The sequence below is a fragment of the Populus trichocarpa genome, chromosome 1, assembly GCF_000002775.5.
Source record: "Populus trichocarpa isolate Nisqually-1 chromosome 1, P.trichocarpa_v4.1, whole genome shotgun sequence".
Taxonomy (NCBI): domain Eukaryota; kingdom Viridiplantae; phylum Streptophyta; class Magnoliopsida; order Malpighiales; family Salicaceae; genus Populus; species Populus trichocarpa.
In genome coordinates, this window is record NC_037285.2 from 6,795,531 (window position 1) to 6,816,683 (window position 21,153).

The 21,153-nt window shown below is 33.8% G+C and overlaps 3 protein-coding genes across 5 annotated transcripts; 1 reads left to right on the forward strand and 2 right to left on the reverse strand.

Moving 5' to 3' along the window:
• Positions 1-6,038: 6,038 nt before the first annotated feature.
• On the forward strand, positions 6,039-7,682 carry LOC7477829 (protein yippee-like At4g27745). Of its 2 annotated transcripts, none has more exons than XM_002297919.4 (4): positions 6,039-6,270; positions 6,633-6,700; positions 6,802-6,948; positions 7,244-7,682. In XM_002297919.4, exons 3-4 carry the CDS (start codon positions 6,856-6,858, stop codon positions 7,469-7,471), a joined length of 321 nt encoding a protein of 106 aa, XP_002297955.1. In that variant the 5' UTR covers positions 6,039-6,270; positions 6,633-6,700; positions 6,802-6,855; the 3' UTR covers positions 7,472-7,682. The 2 variants fall into 2 exon arrangements, with proteins under 2 accessions (XP_002297955.1, XP_024459584.1); XM_024603816.2 differs by having other exon boundaries at positions 6,040-6,270; positions 6,616-6,700.
• Positions 7,683-10,090: 2,408 nt separating this feature from the next.
• LOC7477830 (serine/threonine-protein kinase WNK8) lies at positions 10,091-13,264 on the reverse strand. Of its 2 annotated transcripts, XM_024589271.2 has the most exons (7): positions 12,816-13,264; positions 12,466-12,503; positions 12,120-12,347; positions 11,806-12,026; positions 11,564-11,721; positions 11,080-11,476; positions 10,091-11,000 (listed from the first exon to the last, which is right to left on the reverse strand). In XM_024589271.2, the coding sequence occupies exons 1-7, from the start codon at positions 12,888-12,890 to the stop codon at positions 10,324-10,326; spliced, it is 1,794 nt and encodes a 597-aa protein (XP_024445039.2). In that variant the 5' UTR covers positions 12,891-13,264; the 3' UTR covers positions 10,091-10,323. The 2 variants fall into 2 exon arrangements, with proteins under 2 accessions (XP_024445039.2, XP_024445045.2); XM_024589277.2 differs by lacking the exon at positions 12,466-12,503.
• Positions 13,265-17,416: 4,152 nt separating this feature from the next.
• LOC7467049 (plant UBX domain-containing protein 10) lies at positions 17,417-20,665 on the reverse strand. The gene is made up of 4 exons (XM_002299401.4): positions 19,718-20,665; positions 18,612-18,782; positions 18,215-18,418; positions 17,417-17,917 (listed from the first exon to the last, which is right to left on the reverse strand). The coding sequence occupies exons 1-4, from the start codon at positions 20,534-20,536 to the stop codon at positions 17,690-17,692; spliced, it is 1,422 nt and encodes a 473-aa protein (XP_002299437.3). The 5' UTR covers positions 20,537-20,665; the 3' UTR covers positions 17,417-17,689.
• Between the last annotated feature and the right edge of the window lie 488 nt (positions 20,666-21,153).

Consider the following 21,153-nt stretch of genomic DNA (forward strand, 5'->3'; position numbering starts at 1 on the left):
TTTTCAAGAAAAGAAAATGATGTATGCCAAGAACTATTTAGCTTTAAATATTTGTTCTATAGAAAAGAAAAATAACAAAATGCAAAGTTGATATCATGGTTGAGTTATGAAAGTTCACTATGATGGGATCAGTATTGCGATTATTATTTACAGGTTGAGAAGTTATTAAATCGATAACTTGGTGTTAAAAATACAAAGAAAACTCTGTTAAAATTTCAGTTAAATATGCATAAAAAATTATATATATATATATATATATATATATATATATATATATATATATATATATATACATATATATATATATTGTGATATTCTTCTTGAGTCGTTACATCAAGGCGCGCAGTTAAATCACTTTAGCCATATTGACAAATACTATTCATGGTAATAGTATTTTTATTAATTTAACCCTTAAACAACCATTTTTTTCATTTAGTTTTTTATTTATTTCATCCTTAGGTTGTTTTGAGAGTTCATGCTTTGTAAATTTTTTTCTTTATGTTAGGTTATATACTAGTCTTATAAATTACTTTTTTTTTCTCATTGATCTCAACATTTAATATTAGATCTGTTGGAAGTGGGGCTTCATATTTTTTTTTATTTTCTTTCTATGAATTTATCTTGATCTCATGACCTTGATCACGGGTTTAATAAGTTAACCCGAGTTAACTCATATTGTTTTTTTTGTTGTTTTTTTCTATTTTTTTTAGATTTTATCCTTTAGCATTGGATTAGTTGGAAATTAAGTTTTATATTTTTTTTATTTGCTTTCTATGGGGTACCCAAGTCACAGGTTTGACAGGTTGACCTAGGTTAACTTCTTTTATTTTTTGTGTCTTTTTTTAATTAAATATTTTTTTTAATTGGGATTCGTAATTTTTTTTTATTTGTTTTTCATGTAGTTATTCCATCTTATAACCTAAGTCACTAACTTGAAAGATTGATCCAGGTTGACTCTGTTTATTTTTAGAGTTATTTTTTAATTGGTTTTGTTTTTCAATTTCACCCTTTAACAATTCAATCTTTTTTATTTAGTTTTTATTTTTATTTTATCTTTCAATATTAGTTTATTTGAGAATTGAAATTCATAATGTTTTTCAATTTTATTTTTGTAAAGTTATCATGGTCTCATGAATTTATTTATTTTTCTCTCGATTTCAACTTTGAATATTAGATATGTTGGGAATAGAGTTTTGTAATTATTTTTCTTTTCTTTTTATGAAGTTGTCTTGGTCTCATTACTAAGTCTTGGATTTAATAGGTTAGTTTGGGTTGACTTAAGTTATTTTTTGTCCTTTTTTCTTAATTGATTTTTTTTTCAATTTCATCATTTAATATTGGGTTGGTTGGAAATTGATCTTTATATTTTTTTTTCTTTTTATAGGTTATTCCAATCTCATGATCCAGGTTAACTTTTTTTATTTTTATTTTTTAGATCTTTTTTTAATTGAATATTTTTTTAATTGGGATTCATAATTTGTTTTTTGGATTCGCTTTCCATGTAGTTATTCCATCTCATAACCTAGGTCACTTATTTGACAAGTTGACCCGAGTTGACTCTAATTATTTTTTAATTGGTTTTTTTTTTTCAATTTCACTCTCCAACAATTCAATCTTTTTTTTATTTAGTTTTTCTTTTAATTTTATCTTTCAATATTAGGCTATTTAGGAGTTAGGCTTCATAATATTTTTGAATTTGATTTTTATAGAGTTATCTTGATCTCGTAAATTTATTTATTATTCTCTCGATTTCAACTTTGAACATTAGATCTATTGGGAATAGAGTTTTGTAATTATTTTTCTTTGCTTTTTATAAAGTTGTCTTGGTCTCATTAACAACTCTTGGATTTAACAAGCTAGTTTGGTTTGACTTAGATTTTTTTTTATCCTTTTTTATTAATTTTTTTTTCGATTTTATCCTTCAATATTAGATTGGTTGGAAATTGAACTTTATAATTTTTTTTAAATTTTTTTATGGGGTTATTCGAATCTCATGACCCGAGTTACATATTTGATAGGTTAACTTGGGTTGACTAAGGTAGTTTTTTTTCTTGTTTTTTTAATATATATATATATATATATATATATATATATATATAATAATGGTCTCATAACCCGGATTATAGATTTGACGGGTTAACCTGGATCGATCCAATATGTCACAGTTTTTATATTTAAAAAAAATATCATCATTTGTGTCATCGTATTACCATTTCCTTTTAAAATATTGTTCAATACGCATCATACTTTGAGTTTATTATTATATTTCCTATTAGAAAACATGTTATCAACACTTGAATAATTCTTTTTATGTTATGAATAATTGAATTGACTTGCAATGCAACACGACCCAATAAACTAGTAAATATTGAAGAACTAAATAAAAAATGAACACGTGAGAGTGCATGGACAAGCCATCCAAAAGATTAGACATTAACTAATTGGGCGAAGGGTTAAGTGAGTGTTTAGTAATGCGTTTATGCTTTTTAAAAGTATTTTTAATTTAAAATATATTTAAATAATATTTTTTATATATATTATTTTTATATCAGCATATCAAAACTATCAAAAAGCATATAAAAGACATCAATTTGAAGCTTTTTAGGCGCAAAAACAACATGAAAAAGCACTTTAAAAAACAAATTCAACCATAAAAACAAACATTCCATTAGGAGAGATTTTTTTTTAAAAAAAAAATTAGCATGGTAAGTTAAAAGTTTTGGCAAAATAATACCACTTAAAAAAGATTTGATGAAATAACACACTTTCACCTTATCGTGCTTTAAAATAATGACATTTAAACATGTCGCACTTCTGAAATGTGACATGTTGTAAAATGTAAATGCCTCCTTAGATTAAAGAACACGCAGACGCAACAACCCTTCCTCTCTTCAAACCAACACCGTCAACCTTTATCTCTTTAAAAAATCCACCAAACACTTGTTTTTTCCCTTTAAAACACCAAAAAATTAAACTCATCCAAGTCTTTAATCATTATTGGATGGTATTATGTTCAAAATCCATTGTTGTCACCGCCACCCCAACCCCTTTTCTAGTCTTATAAGCAAGGTAAACATACTGTTTTTCTATGAATTTGCTTTTGGTTTAGTTGGAATGTATTATAAACTTTACATGGTATCAGAGCCCACCTGACTTACGTCAAAATCTTTCTCTTCTTCCTCCCTCACCATGTATGCAGTAGCAACCCTCTCCTCCACTCAAACCCCTCCTTTAATCACCTTCACCAACTTCAATCCTGTTAAACTTACTCGGGACAACTATCCCTTATGGCTCCCTCAAATTGTTCCTCATCTTAGAGGTGGAAATCTCTTCGGGTACGTAGATGGCACTACTCCCCCCCCACCGTCCACTGTTTCTTCCACCATTGATGGTGTTACTATCACTTCTCCAAACCCTGCCTTCTTACATTGGACCATACAAGATCAAATCATTCTTGGTGCCATAAATTCCACTCTCACGGAAAAAATGCTCACTCATGTTACACGTTGCACCACCACCAGATCTGCCTGGACAACATTGGAGACACTATTCACTTCCCAATCTCGTGCACGCATCATGCAAGTTCACTATCAATTGGCCACCTTAAAAAAAAGGAAGCTCCTCTGTTGCTGACTACTTTCAACGGTTCCAGTCTCTCACTGACTCCTTGGCTACCGTGGGTCAGCCTGTTAATGATTTTGAAATGGTGGCTTTCCTACTTGCTGGGTTAGGACCCGATTATGATCCCTTCGTAACGTCAGTTACAACTCGTGTTGAACCCCTGTCTGTGGAAGAAATCTATGGCCATCTCCTCTCTCATGAACTCAGACTTGAGCACCATCACTCATCTATTGACCTCTCTGTCACTAGGGCTCACTATGCTGCTCGTGGAGCAAATTCCTTCCGACCTCATCGTACCGGCTACAACTCCATCCTTGGTGCCCCACCTTCTGGAAGGGGGCCTTCACGACCATATTCCAACCGACAGTCACGTGGCAGGGGGCGTGACACTTACTTCTTTCCTGGCCATGGCTCTCCTCCTCGCCCTGTTTGCCAAGTTTGTAACCGTGTGGGACACATCGCTCTTGATTGCTCCAACCGCTACAACGAGTCCTTCTCCAGAGACTCCCCTCAGCCACCACAGGCCTACCTTTCCGCTCCTTCTCATAGTCCTGATCTCAATTGGTATCCAGACTCCGGTGCAACTCATCATGTCACTTCTGACATGAAAAACCTTAACCTCAAATCTGAAGAATTCCATGGCCCTGATCAGATACGAATTGGCAATGGTAAAGGGCTGTCCATTCATCATATTGGACACACTCGTCCATTCATCATATGCACAAACTCTCTTGCTCTTTGCAGTGGCTGACCTATCCATCAGATTGACATACAAAATGCATTCCTACATGGAACGTTAACTGAGGTTGTCTACATGACACAACCGCCTGGCTTCATTCATCCCCAACACCAGTCTCATGTCTGCAAGCTGCACAAAGCCTTATATGGCTTAAAACAAGCCCCACGGGCTTGGTTTTCACGGTTAAGCTCCAATTTGATTCAACTTGGTTTCGTCAGCTCACGGTCAGACACTTCCTTGTTTATTTCTCGCTCCACTGATTATCTCATGTTGGTATTAATTTACGTAGATGACATCATTATCACATGCTCCAGTCATGCTGCTATTCAGTCACTACTCCGAGAATTACACAATGACTTTGCAGTCAAAGACTTAGGGCCACTGAACTATTTCCTTGGTATTCAAGTTATGCCATGCAATCAGGGAATCATACTATCACAGCAGCGATATATTATGGACATTCTCAAACGAACAAAAATGGCAGATGCAAAGCCGATCAGCTCTCCAATGGCTTCCTCTACTCATCTCTCCAGTTTTGAAGGTGATCTCCTCTTGGATCCAACTCTGTACAAAAGTGTCGTTGGCGCCCTTCAATATGTCTGCATCACACGCCCAGATATCTCCTTTTGTGTAAATAAACTATCACAGTTTATGCACAAACCAACCGACCTTCATTGGCAGTTTGTCAAACGTCTACTTCGATATCTCAAGCAAACAATCCAAATAATTGTTTAGGTTGAATTTAAAGTTTATTGAATTATGTTGAATTTAGAGTTTCTTGAATTAATAATAAATTAATTATGAATATTATCAATTATGATTGATTTGATAAAATTAAATATGAAAATAAGTTAAATTAATTCAATTAAATTAATCTCGCGACTTAGAACAATGACAATTAATAAATATTGCAGTTCAAAAATGTGACATTAATTAAATGTTATTGTTACTGCAACATTAATTAAATAACTCAAACATCCAAAGATATGTTATTTCATAAAAAAAATAAAATTGTTGTTGTATTAAATCATCATTTCTTTTGATTTTGTATTCTAATTATCCAATTTATCCTTCAGAAGAGATAAGCTCGAACTTGAAAGGGTAGTGTATACCTTACAATATATCGACAAACATAGCATGTCTTCCACAGGCAAACTCAAAAATCCAACTATCTATTCATCTTATAAGTGAAATCGAAATAAACGAAAGGGAAGAAACCTGGGCATTGCTCCATGTGCTATTCCTTCACATTCATCATGAAATTGCAATTGCATGCATATACCACCACAAACGGGGAGGATATTGGAGACTGCAATATTGTAGTGAAATGCATGTATTTACGTAATGCTATATTTTGACACAATCGATCATGGTTTTTACTTTTTATATAGAGTCTCAAATCATAGTGGAGTGTGTTTTTTATATTATTATTTTAGATTTGATTCACAATAAATAAAAATATGAGAAAGGAAGAAACTTTTTATGAGTAAAATGATTTTGAATTGTAAATTCATTAATATGATAAAAAAACGATTTACTTAAAGCTAAGAAACCAAATCTAATCCATTATATGACTAATCGGCCATCTCAAGCGCAAACCTCTTGTTGCACACATGCACGATCAAGGAGGACAAAATGGACCCAAGAATCCACCATCCATTGTCAACGTGGGGGAAGGTTTATACAGCCTCTCAATTTGCAACAGTATCAATTCATTATCCTTGGAAGAGCATTCATACATGGGTAGCTTTGTAATTTTGAGCTAGAACCACTTTAACATCTAGAAATGCAAGTTGTCATCTTCCTAATCAGAAACTCACCAGACTCTGACACACTTAACAGAACCCTAAAACTCCCACTCTCCCCTCCCCTGTCATATCAGGCTTACACTTCTATATCACACTGGGCAGGTTTGTTTTTTTTGTTTACATTACCAAATACATGTCATCATTATTTAAGTGAATCTTTAATATTAAATGATGATCAATATGGATTATTGAAGTTCTCTTGTTTTCTTTGGAGATGAAGGGAGTCTTTAGCATGAGGAGCTAACTAGTCTAGTTATATTTCATGGGCTATTCAAGGAAATTAGTTTGAATTACTGGGTTTTACTTCTTTCTTGGCCTTGATCATCTGTCATTTGCAATTGGGTTGTTCTTGTTTTTCGCTTTCTTGATGCTCGGTGCCATCTTTAGCTGTTAATTGGTTCCGTCTTCAACTAAAGATTTGATCTTTGCAACTTTTTTTTTTCTCAGTTTTGCTTTTGCTGCAGATTTCTTGTCAAAGAAAAGATAGCAAATGATGCGTTGTTGTATCACATATAGCTTGTTGGTGTAGAAAGTGAGCTTCTTCTCTTCACTTTGATCTTTTTACGTGTTCTTGATTTGGTTTTGTTACAATGGATTAATACTGTTTGTGGGTTTTTATGGATTCCCATAAAGGATCTTGATTTTTGTGGAACTGGTTAGCTCGTGGGTGTTGTTTTGTATTTGTCAATGGCAGAGGTGGTTGGGCCAAGGTTGTACAGTTGCTGTAATTGCAGAAATCATGTTGCCCTTCATGATGATGTCATTTCTAAGGCTTTTCAGGTCAGGGAAAGATTAATGCTGATTCTGCTTTAGTTATGAGTTTGATCAAGAATTCAGTAGAGAGCTCTCTTGTAAGAGCAAGAATGTAAGAATCGGTAAAGAAGAGTTAAAAAAATTCATCAATTCATGGAAGATGTATTTTTAAGTGAAAAATATTTTGAATTGTTATCGCTATCACAATCCCAAACACACTTAAAGCATCCGGTTGATATTGTTCTGCCATTATTGTATAATTTGACCTTCATCAACTCTTTTTTTGTTCCTGCATCTGATAGATTCTTACACTCTATTGCAGGGAAGACATGGTCGAGCCTTTCTGTTCTCTCATGCGATGAATGTTATGGTGGGGCCGAAGGAGGATAGGCATCTAATGACTGGCCTCCACACAGTTGCTGATGTCTCTTGCTCCGACTGCCGTGAAGTGCTTGGTTGGAAATATGAACGAGCTTATGAGGAAACACAAAAATACAAGGAAGGGAAGTTCATACTTGAGAAGTCAAAAATAGTCAAAGAAAACTGGTAGCAATTGTGCAGCTTTTCCCCCCCTCGTCTTTCCCAATGTTGTTGTAAGTGGATGAAATTGTGGGTGCTATTGCATGTGCATCTTGTGCAGGAAAACCTCATGAATTGCAAATATTGACGTGATGTTCCTCAACACTCATTCTTGTGCTCCATGTATGGATATTCTACTTGAGATCGTTGTCTTGGTAATAAATCGTTAATAGTTCTCTCTATCATGATTAGTGTTTGTTATGTGAATGTAGTTGAAGTTTTAGCACCTTGGGAGTTTCTAAGGCGCATCAAACATGACTAAGAATGTTCTGATGCCGAAACAAATTTACTCTGTCCCTAGCTGAATGTTTTCCTTTTAATAAAAAATGGGGATTATTAGTTAAGTTTGTAATGATCTTCTCAATTGTCTTATCAGGCCTCTTGTTCCGGCCTCTCGAAAGGCATAATCAAACATGGTGAGCCCTCATGCTAACTTGAAAATAACATGTTATCCGGTGATCGTGTAGTGGTTGTCTCTACCAGTGGCATGTGTGCTGTCGCTCTATGAGCGGGGCAGACTTTAAATTAACTGGTAACCAGATTTCATATTTAATGAGGACGATTGTCACATTTGTAGACAGTTGGCCATGCTTCTGGATGCTTACACAACTGGCAAAATGCCTGTCTGCAAGAAAAACTTCATTTTAGTACAAGATTGAATGCCCAAGAAAACTTTTGAGTTATGAAGCAGGGGAGTGCAAAAATGCGTGGTCACATGCATGCGTTCTGGGCAGCTGCAACTTCCACTTGCAAGGCATTTCAAGGACTTTCAAAGTTGTGAATAATTGAGGAAGAAACAAAAATAGTTCTGGTATAATTGTCCTTCTTCTTCTGACAGAATATTCCACTGTATCATCCATGCTCAACAGGTTATCAAATGCGAGAAGATAGCACTTCGTTTTTAGTAGTCCGATTGCCCTCTTAAACAGAGGCATTTTTCCTGCATTTAGACTCACGGAAAAGCAATTGTTACGCCTTTACGAAGCTAATTGGCTTAAACACTGCAATCATACAACCGGAAGCCATCATATTTCGGTATTGCTTCTCAACTTAAATTTTGCTTGCCCATATTGGTTTAGATTCCTGTTTTTTATACATACTATCTATCATCTTAGATTCAAAAAGAGAAAAGAAGAAGAAGAAAGAGTTATAACAGTCAGTCCCAATATGAATGATCTCTAAAATCGTTATGAAGAATTTAGTGTTAGAGATTATTTGATATTATGGTAGTTTTTATTTTTTTGCTCAATCATAAAGATAAAATCGTTTAATTAGCTAAATAATTTCTACGTTTTGCATTGGGCTTCAAATATAATTATGTTTTAAATTTTAATTTTTTAGAAGCTAAAATAAAATGTTTTTCATTAATGAAAACATGATTTTTATTTATTTTGCATGCAAGAATATTAGTTTTAATAAAATACATATTTTTTAAATTTATTTTCTTTTAGAACCACAACTGAAAACACTTTTTTTAAAACTCTTTAAAAAACTACCACAACATCAAAAACAAACTTAATACTTAAAAACTAGTGCACTCCTGATAATATTAATAAAAAATAAATATTTTTTATTTATATATTAATAATAGATAAAAAATCTTTACACAAATATTAATAATATAAAAATATGATAGGATTCAGAAAAAAAAAAAAAAAAGAGATCAAGATCAGTTTTGATTAAAAAACAATTTCAAGGGAATACTTGTTGGTTTCAAACCATAAGACAAGGTCCTGTTTGAGCCCACGGGTAGCAGCCATGCGCTTGACACTGGGCAAGGGGAGCCAAGCGGAGGGCCTGGGTTTAGTAAAAAATCTCAGGGTCGGCCAGGCTACACATTCCGCCATAGAATCATTCATTAATAATATATTAAACATTAAATTTAAAATGCGACAATACAAGTAAATATAAACAAGAGAATAACATAATTAAATAAATAAAAGGCAGTAAAAATAGATAATATGGTACAGAACGAGAATATAAAAGTTGATGGATTAACAAAATTATCGGGTAAGAAATCAAGTAAATAAGAAGATAAAATTGAACATTCAAGTTCACATTTTTTTTATCCACCGGGCCTCCATTTGTATTATTATTCGGATTTTCTCTTTAATGCTCTGGCTTAAATCACATGAAAATGAGATTGACAATTATTAGTAACATTAAAAAAAAAAATTAAAATGCCAAAGAGGATTCTAGGATTTTCTCTCTAGTTGACGTTGAATCCTGGTTAGTTAAAAAAAGAAGAAGCATGGAGCTAAAAAATCTTCATCAATTCCTCTGCTAGAAAAGTAGAACTGATTAAAGTGGGGTTCCTAAAGCAATCACTTCCTACCCCAACCGTTTCCACTCTGTTTAATCACTCAACATTAGATATATCCCAAATAGAAAGTTGACGCACTCCACTCCTCAAACCCCTTGATTACTCCTCTCTCACCCTTTTTTACTCACCAGAGAAAAGCCATCATTCTCCCCTCAGATTTGCTACCCAAGTTATGGCAACTATTGCCTAATTAATGGACATGAGAATCCAGATCAGTTACCCTATGAACTTCATGTTCATTAAATATTAAACATTATTGACAAATAATGAGGCAAAGAAGTGAAAGAGCTCATGCCATTAATCAATGAATTAAAACATGATCCCCAATTCTCTATATACAAGAAAACAAACAAATGATCGAAGTTAAATTGAATGAGATCAACAATCAGCCAAGATGAAAAAATAGGATCTACCAAAAAATGAATCAAAACACAATATGAAAAGCAGCCACTAAAGCAAAAATAAAAATAAAAATAAAAATAAAGGTGTGTATGTAATCATCACATAACATAAATCTTTGAAATCCACCTTCTCTTGGCATTTTCTATGGCTTCCTCCCTCGTCTTCATGAGTTCTTGGAAACACTGATTATAGTGTGAATCAATTGAATCAAGCTCCAGCTTTAGTTCAGAACCATCTTTGTCAGCAAGGGACAGAGAACAAATGATAGACAAGCTTGCATTTCTTGACATAACAGAGCATGAATCAATATGGAAGACCTCGGAATTTCTTGCAGATTTGTTATGTTCTGGTATACCATCTTCATGCATCCAACACTCCAAATCCAAATCATACACATTCGATTGAAGACTGCAACTAGAAGATCCCAGAGACTTGTTAGTACTGGCATCAGAGGCAATTGCCATATTATATTCAGCAGATATGTCTGAATTGACTGATTGTAGAGCCTCGTGATCTGTAATGTTAGTCAACGGTGAGAAGTCAGGTGTTTTCCCTGTCTCAGAAGTTGCATGGTTTTCCAGTTCAGAAGAGCCATTTCGTACACTTGATGAAGTATTCCAGCAAGGAACGAGGTTCACTATCAAGCTATCAATCAACTCAGCAATGACAGCCACATCTTCAGAAGACAAATCAAGTTGTTCAACCATCTCCTCAGCTATTGAAACTGCAGTATCTGAATTGAGATAAAATGTAAAATGGATATTCCTTGCTCGACCTGTTACAGAAACAACATTATTTAGACCACCGTTAAAAAAAAAAAAATAGATGTTGATTTGTACAGAATAGTTGCTCACCACATGGATCAGCAATGCGCAAAGTCAACGAAACTGTATTATCATCGTTTTTCTCCGCTCTCAATCTGAATTCATTATTCTCAGTGAACCTACGAAGTTCTAGAGTTAAAAACTGTGGAGATTCATTGATGCTTTTCGGACAAGATCCCAATGAAAGCATCTTGCAATCAATGTCCATGTGATGGGATTCTGATTGTGGCAAGTGGACTTGTTTGCAAATAACATTAGGTAACTGTGACAAACTAGAAACAACTTCCTTCGAATTTTCAGTTGCTAGGAATGGGTCTTTCAAGAGATCTATGGCAGACAATCTCACAGATGCTGGAACTAAACACTTCTCTATGAATTCCTTAACTTGGAGGTCATTCACCTTACCAAGGGAAGCAGGCTTAATGCCCTGCAATAGAAGTTAGGAGCGATGACAATATGAGCACTTTCAAGTAAATTCAAAGTAAATCACATGGCAAATGGTCTTAAAACTCACCGAGGTGACCTTCTTGTATATCTGTGCAGGATTTTTGCATTCACTGTACGGGTATTCACAAGTAACCATCTCTAACATGCACATGCCAAAAGAATAAATGTCAACAAGTTCATTGTATTCCTCTTCATAAAGCTCCGGAGCCATAAATTCAGGTGTACCTGCAGAATAGAAAATGAATCACAGAGTCCCAATGCATAGTGGTTCGTCCCAATGCATAGTGGTTCAGAAATTGAAGCTATTACCTATGACACTTCGTGCAATGGGCTGCTGCATGACAATTGCCAATCCAAGATCACCGATCTTAACTTCTCCATTGTTTCCATTAACAAGTATATTGTCGCATTTCAAATCGCGATGAATGATACGAGGACTGCGAGTATGTAAATATTGTAGACCTCGAAGGATCTGCCTTGCCCAGTTTTTGATGGCTTTCATGTCAACAGTCTTGTGCTTCTTTCGATACCTAAATCCCATAATAACAACAAATTACACAAACAAACTTGGAAAACATATGAAACAAAGAACATAAACATGAGAAATAGCAAATGAAACTCACTGCCTCAAGTTCCCAGAAGTGAGTAACTCTGTGATCATGTTAATAGTCTTATTCTTATCGTCCACCCAGGAGTTATAAAACTTGATGATGTTTTCATGTTTCAAAGACTTCAGCAGATGAACCTCTGAATACAATCTCTCCAGCTGCTGTGATGACTGCAAGACATCTTCAATATCCACTTGATTCCATGCCACTTCAATTCCATCAACTTCATCAAATGCCTTGTATCTGCCCATCATAACAAAAATTCCAACGAAAAAAAAATTAACACATGGATTCTTCTATATAAACTTCAAAACCACCGAGGAAAAAAAAAACTAAGAAGAAATAGATTGAAGAGCCATACACAGTCTTGAATGCTCCTTTCCCCAGAATTTCATCGTACTGGAGCAGTAAAAACGAAAAGAAATAAATATAGAATACCACATGCAAATAACTCAGTTTTTCAACAATTCTCAAATCCGTCAGACGCTGATACTTCACAGGGCACAGCTAAATTTACCAGTTTAACATAAAAATCAGTAACTAACGAGCCAAAATCATTGCTTGCATGTCAATTTAGCTGCAATGCAATGCGATGCCAAGACAAGTAATTCAGCTAATTTGGGAATCGAATTAACAAAACCATAAATTAAAATTGCAAAAAGCCCTATTTTTTGAAGTTGAAAAACTAAAAAAAATCACAAGAATCCATACCCGAACGTACCGACCGGTCGGATCTTTCTCTGCGAACTCTCCACAGCCATCTTCACTAAAAGAACCGAAATCCATATCCACAAAAACGACAAAAAAGCCACCGAAAACGACACGCACAAAAAAAACTATCAAAGCAGCTTAATTGGGTTCGAAGAGGAAGAAGTAGAATTGAGGAGAAGAAACAGTTTTTCAGAGAAAGCTTCACAGGCAATCGAATAAGAGTCAAATGGGCAACGGAATCGGAATTCGAACACAAATAACATCTCCGATTCCTCTTCTGATTCCAATTCCTTGCGATTTCGAATCGATTTCCTCATCATACAAGACCTAAACCCACCCATATTGCTATTACACACATATTTTGTGTTTCAATTATCTCCCTCGATTAGAGCTTGAAGAAACCCTAATTTGTCTTTAGAGAAGACGATCCTAATTAATGTAAATTGTGTGAGAATTTATCGAGAGAGGGGCACGTGATTTACACTTCCAATAGACGGGGCGTGGGATTAAGGCGTTTGAATTCACGAGGAATTTTGGGCAAGCCTCCAATTAGTCCCTTAATTATGCATAGTATTTGTATGGAATCTTTACTGCTGATTTTATCAATTTAGTCCTTCATCGATCTACCTTTCTTCTTCTATTACAATGATCAAGGATTAAATATTACACCTACTATTCAAGTGTTTTATACTATACTATTTCTCCAAAAGCCTTAGGCTCGAACTTGTACAGGGTGGGGTGGTGGTGGTGATTTGTGTTGGACAGTTTGAAAACAAGTGCAAAATCTAATGATTGTTTTCAATTATTCTAACAGAAGGGCCCTATTGAGGAAATTTATATAGATAGAGGACTGAACTTAGAAAATAAGTGGTAGGGGGACTTAGTCAAATAATCTATAGTTTGAGGACTAATTTAAGGCTTGATCTTTTGATCTTTCTATTTAGAAAAGAAGAAAAAAATCAGAGAAGGATGGAGCCTGGAGGTGAGGATAAGAGAGGACAGGCTGGCCTCTTTCCAGTAATTTCTTTTGTGCTAGTTGTCTTTGTTAAAGTATAGCCGCATATTTATTTTTATGTTTTAAAAATATTTTTAAAATATTTAAAATATTTTTATTTTTTATTTATTTTAAATTAATAAATTTTCTAATCATTTTAAAAAATATTTTTATTTTTTTATTTATTTTAAATTAATAAATTTTTAGTGTTTTCTAATCATTTTGATACGCTAATGTGAAAAATAATTTTTAAAAAATAAAAAAATATTATGTTGATATATTTTTAAATGAAAAATTCTTTTAAAAACAACCGAGATCACATTTCTAATATTATAACTTAAAATAATAAGCATTTCCCGTATAAAAAAAGAAAAATTATCTCGTCAATAATCTTGTCCCGAGCAAGGTAGTGAGATTTGAACCACGAAAACTAAAACGTTATATCCAATCGATCCCTTGATGTCGTGTAATCTTAAATTACATTCAATTACCAATAATGAAATTCAAAAAAACCGGCTGTTCCTTGAATATTCAAGATTCTCGCTTGCTTTCCATTTTTACTAGTTTGCACGTGCTTGTTGAAATCTTTTAAAATATAAAAAAGAATTTTTATACATATTTAAATAGAATAAATTGAGAGTTATCTATATTATTAAATAATAATAAATTTATTGATCTGAGCCAAATATTAAATTTGAAGCTGAGATAAATACGCGTGTTAAGATAACTAATCCCATGTACGAAGTAGCATTTCAATTTTTTTTTATCTAATTTTAGAACAATAGTTTTTTTTTTTAATATAACTCATTTTAAATAATCACAAAACATGTATTTATCAAGTCCACAATTAACATGTTTTTTTTTTTTTTTTATCTTGATGAGTGCAAAGTTTTAAACTGGAATCAATGTTTTTGTTAAAAAAATATTTATGATTGTTAAAGAAAATTAAAAAAAATATTATTCTATATTTTATGTGTGATAAAAAGCTAAAAAATTATAAATGTGTTAAAATCATGTTCAAAATCTATTTAACGATTAAGAAAAACAATTTTGATCGAATTTTCATGAATAATTTATTATTAGTATCATTATTTTCATATTAGACATGTAATAATTGAAAAAATTATTAAATTAAATAAAAATTTAAAATATCATGTAAGAACATGTTAAGTGAATTGGTAATTGGTTTTTTTCTTTGCAAAGAAAAAAAAATATAAAAAGGTCAGGCCCAACAAGTCTTTTAGTAGCAGGTTAGGCACGTGCAGAGCTAGAGGTCAAGCTCACCTGCATGGCCTTGGTTTTTAAGGGGGTGGACGCATGTTCTCCATATTTTTTTAAAAAAATAAAATAAAATAAAATGAATGACACGTCATTCACTTGCCTAGTTTTCACAGCTCAAGTGAGTGAAAACTAGGAAAAAACTTTCATTTAGTTCTTTAGACCAAACAACTCATTTTTCAACCAATTTATCACTTTAAAAATACATGAAAAACAACATGTACAACTCAATAAATTTACTTGTGTCTTTAAAGTTGCCATAAAAACAGGTTAAAAAATTAACCCGGGACCCCTAAATCTGTTTTTTCGAGCAATTTGATTGCCAATAACTAGCAATATTCAAATTTTATAGTCAAATGGAACATTTGAACACTAAACTTGATCACTTTTGTGGTCATAATCACAGCAACTAATCATCTTTTTTCTTTAACACAGTTTTCAGGTAAGTCTCTCTCTTAAGCAGGGACCCAAAACGAATAAAATGAACTTGTGAATCAAAACATATATTGATGAAAATTCTAAAACATACTTATTGTTCTTCGTATTTTATAGTCTAGTCTCCTTTCTTTTGATTTAATATTTTTACCATAATTTCAATAATGAAAATAAGAAAAAACTGATTAACCATTTATATAAATAATGAAGCACCATAAAGAATTTTTTATAGAATGTATAGTATAATTATTCAAAAGAAAAGGTTCTTTGTTTTTGCAAATAGAAGAAAAATAATGTATTTGGCAAACTAGGTGCCACATCAACAAAAAAAAATAAAAAAATGGGAAGGACAGGTTGGTGTCAATTTCCGAAACTATCAAAGTGTGCGCGCGCGCGAAACGAAGACTCGATGCGAGATGATTTTACTTAAAAGGATATCCCGTTATAAAATCAAGTTATAAGCAGACGAGTGTTGTACTTTAATCAATGTTCATATCTGCAATACAAATGCAATAATTATAATTTTTTTAATTTTTATTTTGTTTATGAAACAACCACTTTCCTGGCCATCAACAGTGAACAGAACAAACTATCTAATAGGTGGTTTAAGAATAAAAATTTGGTATTAAAGAATTTGTTCCTCTAGTGATTTCAAGTTCGAGTCATGTGGTTGCTATATGATGATCACTAGAAGCTTACATGATCGTTAACTTCAGAACCCGTAAGATTAGTTGAGGTGCACGCAAGCTGGTCCAGACAACCATGTTAATAATAATAAAAAAAACAGTGAACAGGAGCAAAGGTATGGTTCATCTGTTTTTAGTCAAGGAGTCAGAGCCACATGGTTGGTTTCTATCAAAACATAAACAAAAATGACTTCAGGATACCTTCCCTTTATATCATCTTACATTGAACATAAATTATTAATCAACCAAACACACTTACACGAACTCATTGTACTATTAAGTCTCTTTTCTTTTACATTCTCTTCATTTAAATCCATATAATTGGATTCATACATTTCATAGCTATAGTCTTTTTTATTTATTCATATCTTCTTTAATCACCTGGGGTTTAATGGCACCATTAAATGCAATACGACCAAAATCCTAAATATTTCATTGTGTTCTTTATAAAGTTGGACATTATTAGAGTTATGTTAGTGAAGCAAAGCATTTAATAAAAAATTATTTAAATAAAATTGTTTGAAGAATTAAATACGGTATTAAAAAAGTTTTATAATATTAGTCATTCTAAATTACATGATTTTTTAGGTTATGCATATAATTGGTTTTGAGCAACATATTGAACTCTCTAGTAATCTCTTAACCCTTACACATGACACAAAAGTTAAAAATAAAAATAATTATAATTTACTAAGTTATGTCCAAACTATATCTATTTAAGTTTTAAATAAAATTTGTTTCCTTAGTTATATATTATTTATAGTTACAAGCTTGTAAATCTTCTTTAAATGTCTCATGATGTTAGCTTGTTTGAACCAACTGAGAATTACAAGTTGATATATATATAAATAGGGCAATGCATTTAATTTTTTTTTGTTTTCCTCTCCTAATTTCTCTCCCCTCTTCAGTTTTTTTCTCTCCCCTCTTCATCACCTTTTCTTCTTTTCTTGGCTTTATTTTTCTCCCCCCTCTACTTTTTTTTCTTCAATTTTCTAATTGTCCCTCGTCAAATATGCTTCCATAATCTAGCGCACTCAGTAGTTTCGAGCATGAAAACAGCGCTCTCCGTTTGCAATTGAAACCAGTTACTGAAACAAGTTTGCTCAGGTAATACAGCATGCATTTCACAAGCCTTACATTCCATCAACAGCACATGACAAAGCAGTTGAGTGAAATTGGTAATCAACAGAATTCAATCCACTCTTGGCTATCAATAACGGTAACCTACTAGGGTTTTTCAGATTGATATATGTGCAAAATCAATATCATTATTTCAATCCTACTTTCCACCTCGACTCCATTTTTTTGATTGAAAATAGCAATTGAAGGAAAACGGAACATCAAATAGAGATCAAGGTATCTTGTCAGCCTATCATTGCCGATCAAGTTGAATTTGAAAGGGAAACACAACAAAGTATCCTACTTGAGGGTCCTGCCTTGGGCTGCTCTTGATTGTCAACACTACTTGGCATCACACTGCTCTAGTTCAGCTCCACAAAAAGGCTGGCTTGAGGGTGCAAACCTGCTTCTTTCAGAGATAGAGAGACCTTATCTGTACCATAGACAACTCGGGGAAAGTTCGAGACAAGACTGTAATTCTCGACATTTAAGGAACCCAAAGAATCAACATAATCATATAGAGACTGGATAGTGGCTGCACAGTGGAACCTCCTCTCTTTGCGTTCTCCAGTTGGGAATCGAACCAAAACCTGATTAATAAAGGTACATTGAAAGTCATGGACTAGATCCAAAAGATTTGCATGCCAACTAGCATAAAGACACTATGAGGATTAGAAAGTCATATTTGATAGATCCAAAGCTAAATGGCTTATACCACATTAAATAAAATAAAAAAAAAACTCGCAAAACTAAGACCAGGTCAGAACAAGCACTATTACTTGTAATATATAAAAATAAGTGATCATCCTGAACTCCTAAACATTGAAAAGATTATAGATAACAGCATCATAAAAAAAAGTGATCAATAAAACAGAGAGAGACTTTACTTGTGTGACATCAGGTCCTTTTTCAGGTTCGGCACCAAGTGAAAGGGCTTTCTCTTGCCGCATTCTTGCCAGAGCAGCCTCGTTTTCAGCAGCCTCACTTGCTGCTCTATCCCGAGCCTCTTCTTCCTCCCTGCGCTTTCTCTCTGCCTCAGCAGCTTCCCTTTCTAGACGTTCTTGTTCTTCTCTCTGTTGTCGTTCTCTGGCCTGTGCATAAAAGAATATAAATACAAGGGCAAGTAGAAAATCATCATCACCACACAAAAAAAAGAGAGAAAGAAAAAAGAAAAAAGAAAAAAAAGGATCAAGGAAAAAAAGAACGGAAAAAGTCGCATCTGACCAACTGTAACACAATATAAACTAACTGCTCAAGTTATATATATATATTAAAAACACTTACCTGATCAGCTTCAAGTGCCGCTCTGTATGCAGCATCTTGCTCCTCCCTCAAACGCATGTTGGTTGTTCTCTCTTCTGCTTCAAGTCTTGCTGTCACAAGAACAGGGGCACTTTGTTCAAGAACTCTCTGTAGTATCACGAGCATTTCTTCAGGAGATTTCGGACCCTCAACCTATATATCAAGAGAAAGATGCAGCATAATTGTCATCATAAAACTAATAGGCAACCACACAATCAAACATGTTGGGTCTATTTAAGACCCATAAACTGTCAAACTAAAATCCAGCCAACTTATGAATTGGGATACCTAAATATTCAGCAAATGTTTCAGTGGTTGACACAGATGACGAACAAGAAGTAATTAAAAGCTCTACAACTAAACCAGAGAATTCTGTGGGAAAAATTGAGCCAGTTGTAATGAAAAAGAGGCAGGAACATTCATATATAGAAGGGTAGGATAAACCCATGCAATTGCAACATGTGCAGGGAAAGCACAACACTGGAGGTGGAGAGTGCATTAATTGCACCCCATGGCAACAAGAACTTTTGTGAAAAGATGCACAAGGACCTACCATCACAATGAAATTACAAAATGAAATCTACAAGTAGAATATCAAACAAGAAAGTAGGACACTGCAAAGCCAACAATACCAAGTTCCCAAGAAGCTATGCAGAAGAAATAAACCAATCCTATTGCATAATATCAGGGTTCCATTGCAGTAAACATATCTGGGAAAAAAGAAATCACTACTCCAATGGACCAACGCCAAATTCAATTACCTTTAGAACTTTCTAGTGCAAAGTTGGAACAAGGTACTATCTACAAAAACAGGCTTTTCTTAGAGCGAAACTTGAAATGAATTTCTAACTATCAATAAAATCCCAAGTAAAAAATACATAAAATGCTTAGAATCCCCTCTTCCCTCTTCCCTCCAACACACAACACTATCTACTTCACTAGTAGCATTCGCCTAAGCAAATCTAATTATCCTCATTCAACAATCAATTCAACCACAATCATAGTCAAAATAAAAGCACATATAACTCATCGAAATCATTCAACGTCACAAATTAAATCACCACACAAACAAAAAAGAAAAGAATTACGTGTTGAAGCAACACAATCCTCTGATTCGTAGAAGACATAACAACAGCACAAAATGGAAACCTCGAAGCCTTCAAACTATTACTCATCTTAAACCCTTCACTCCCTCTAATACTCCCACCCCACGCAACAAAATTCTCATTAACAAAAGCACTAAGAACCTCCGAACACAATGTCCCCTCACAAAACGCGGGCGTATCAAGATGATCCGGCGAATGCAAATACACAAACAACAACTTAAAAGTATTCCTCGACCTCGTCAACGCATCCATAAACCCTTCACTGACAAAATTCGGCCTAGTAGAAGAACCAGAACCATAATCCCTCTCAAATTGAGCAACAAACTCCATCGCTTCTCTAGACGCAGCAGAAACAGTTACCAATTGGGCCGACGAATCCCCACCGCGGCCAGAATTCGATCCCAACCCAATAAAACCTAACGAATACGACAAGACACCACCAGCAGCCCATAATCCAAACCCCACTGCACCAGAAATTAACCCTAAACTACCAGAAATGACTGATATAGGTAAAGTAACAATTTTCCAGGCCAAACCAGGAGGAGGGGCGCCCGCGGGAACGATGGAGGTGGAATCGGAGCGGTGAATGGTCGCATTTGAGGGGTCGACGGCGGTGGCAGTGGTGTCGGTGGCGGTGTAAGAGGAAGAAAAGGGGTGATTATCGGAGTGGTTGGAGGTGAAAGAGGAGATGGCAAGTTCGAGGTCCCAATTATGGGCTTGGAGGATTTCGGTGCATAAATCGGAATCTTCAAGGCCTGTAATTGCTCGAAAACAGGCTAATTTATCTGCTACATCAACCATTATTGAATCTCCGATTTGTGTTATTAGGGTTTTTTTAAGGAAGTTTTGGTTGATTTTGGGGGAAAACAATGGGAGTGGAGGGAAGCAGGAATATGGTGATCAGTGACGATAGAGTTGGAAGATTATCATGCGTTCGATTGATTATATTCATATAGTTTTTGGATTATTATTACCATTATGGGCGTGGTTGTCTTCAAACTTACAAGAATGCCATCAATCTTTTCTCTTTAAACATTTGTGTGTGTTCATAGAGACCATTTGTTATCATAGAATAAATTACTTAATTAAATAGTTTCTGTTTTTTTTATATATATATATATACACAAACACACACACCATTATTTCTCTTTTTTTTTTTTTTTTTATCATTTTTAGTTAGATTCTCTTATCGGTGACTTCTAACTTAGTAACCGAAAAATCAATAAAATAAATTTTTAAACTTAAATGATTTTTTGAGTGAATTTTAGATTGACGATATAATTTCCTACCTTTTCCATCTTGGTCCTTTTTTTAATTTTATTTTTCTATTACAAATTTTACCAATAACTCATTAAATTGATCACAATAGAATTCAATTGAGAAAAAAAAAACAAAACCAAATTTAATTTTTTCATATC

What these genes read in the sequence shown, in the direction of transcription:
- LOC7477829 (XM_002297919.4), top strand. Translation starts at nt 6,856, where the DNA reads ATGGCAGAGGTGGTTGGGCCAAGGTTGTACAGTTGCTGTAATTGCAGA. An exon ending in TCATTTCTAAGGCTTTTCAG is followed by an intron (nt 6,949 to 7,243) that starts GTCAGGGAAAGA and finishes ACTCTATTGCAG; the next exon opens with GGAAGACATGGTCGAGCCTT.
- LOC7467049 (XM_002299401.4), bottom strand. Translation starts at nt 20,536, where the DNA reads ATGGTTGATGTAGCAGATAAATTAGCCTGTTTTCGAGCAATTACAGGC. An exon ending in GGATTGTGTTGCTTCAACAC is followed by an intron (nt 18,783 to 19,717) that starts GTAATTCTTTTC and finishes CTTGATATATAG; the next exon opens with GTTGAGGGTCCGAAATCTCC. An exon ending in AAGGACCTGATGTCACACAA is followed by an intron (nt 17,918 to 18,214) that starts GTAAAGTCTCTC and finishes TTTATTAATCAG; the next exon opens with GTTTTGGTTCGATTCCCAAC.
- LOC7477830 (XM_024589271.2), bottom strand. Translation starts at nt 12,890, where the DNA reads ATGGATTTCGGTTCTTTTAGTGAAGATGGCTGTGGAGAGTTCGCAGAG. An exon ending in CGACCGGTCGGTACGTTCGG is followed by an intron (nt 12,504 to 12,815) that starts GTATGGATTCTT and finishes TTACTGCTCCAG; the next exon opens with TACGATGAAATTCTGGGGAA. An exon ending in AAAGGAGCATTCAAGACTGT is followed by an intron (nt 12,348 to 12,465) that starts GTATGGCTCTTC and finishes TATGATGGGCAG; the next exon opens with ATACAAGGCATTTGATGAAG.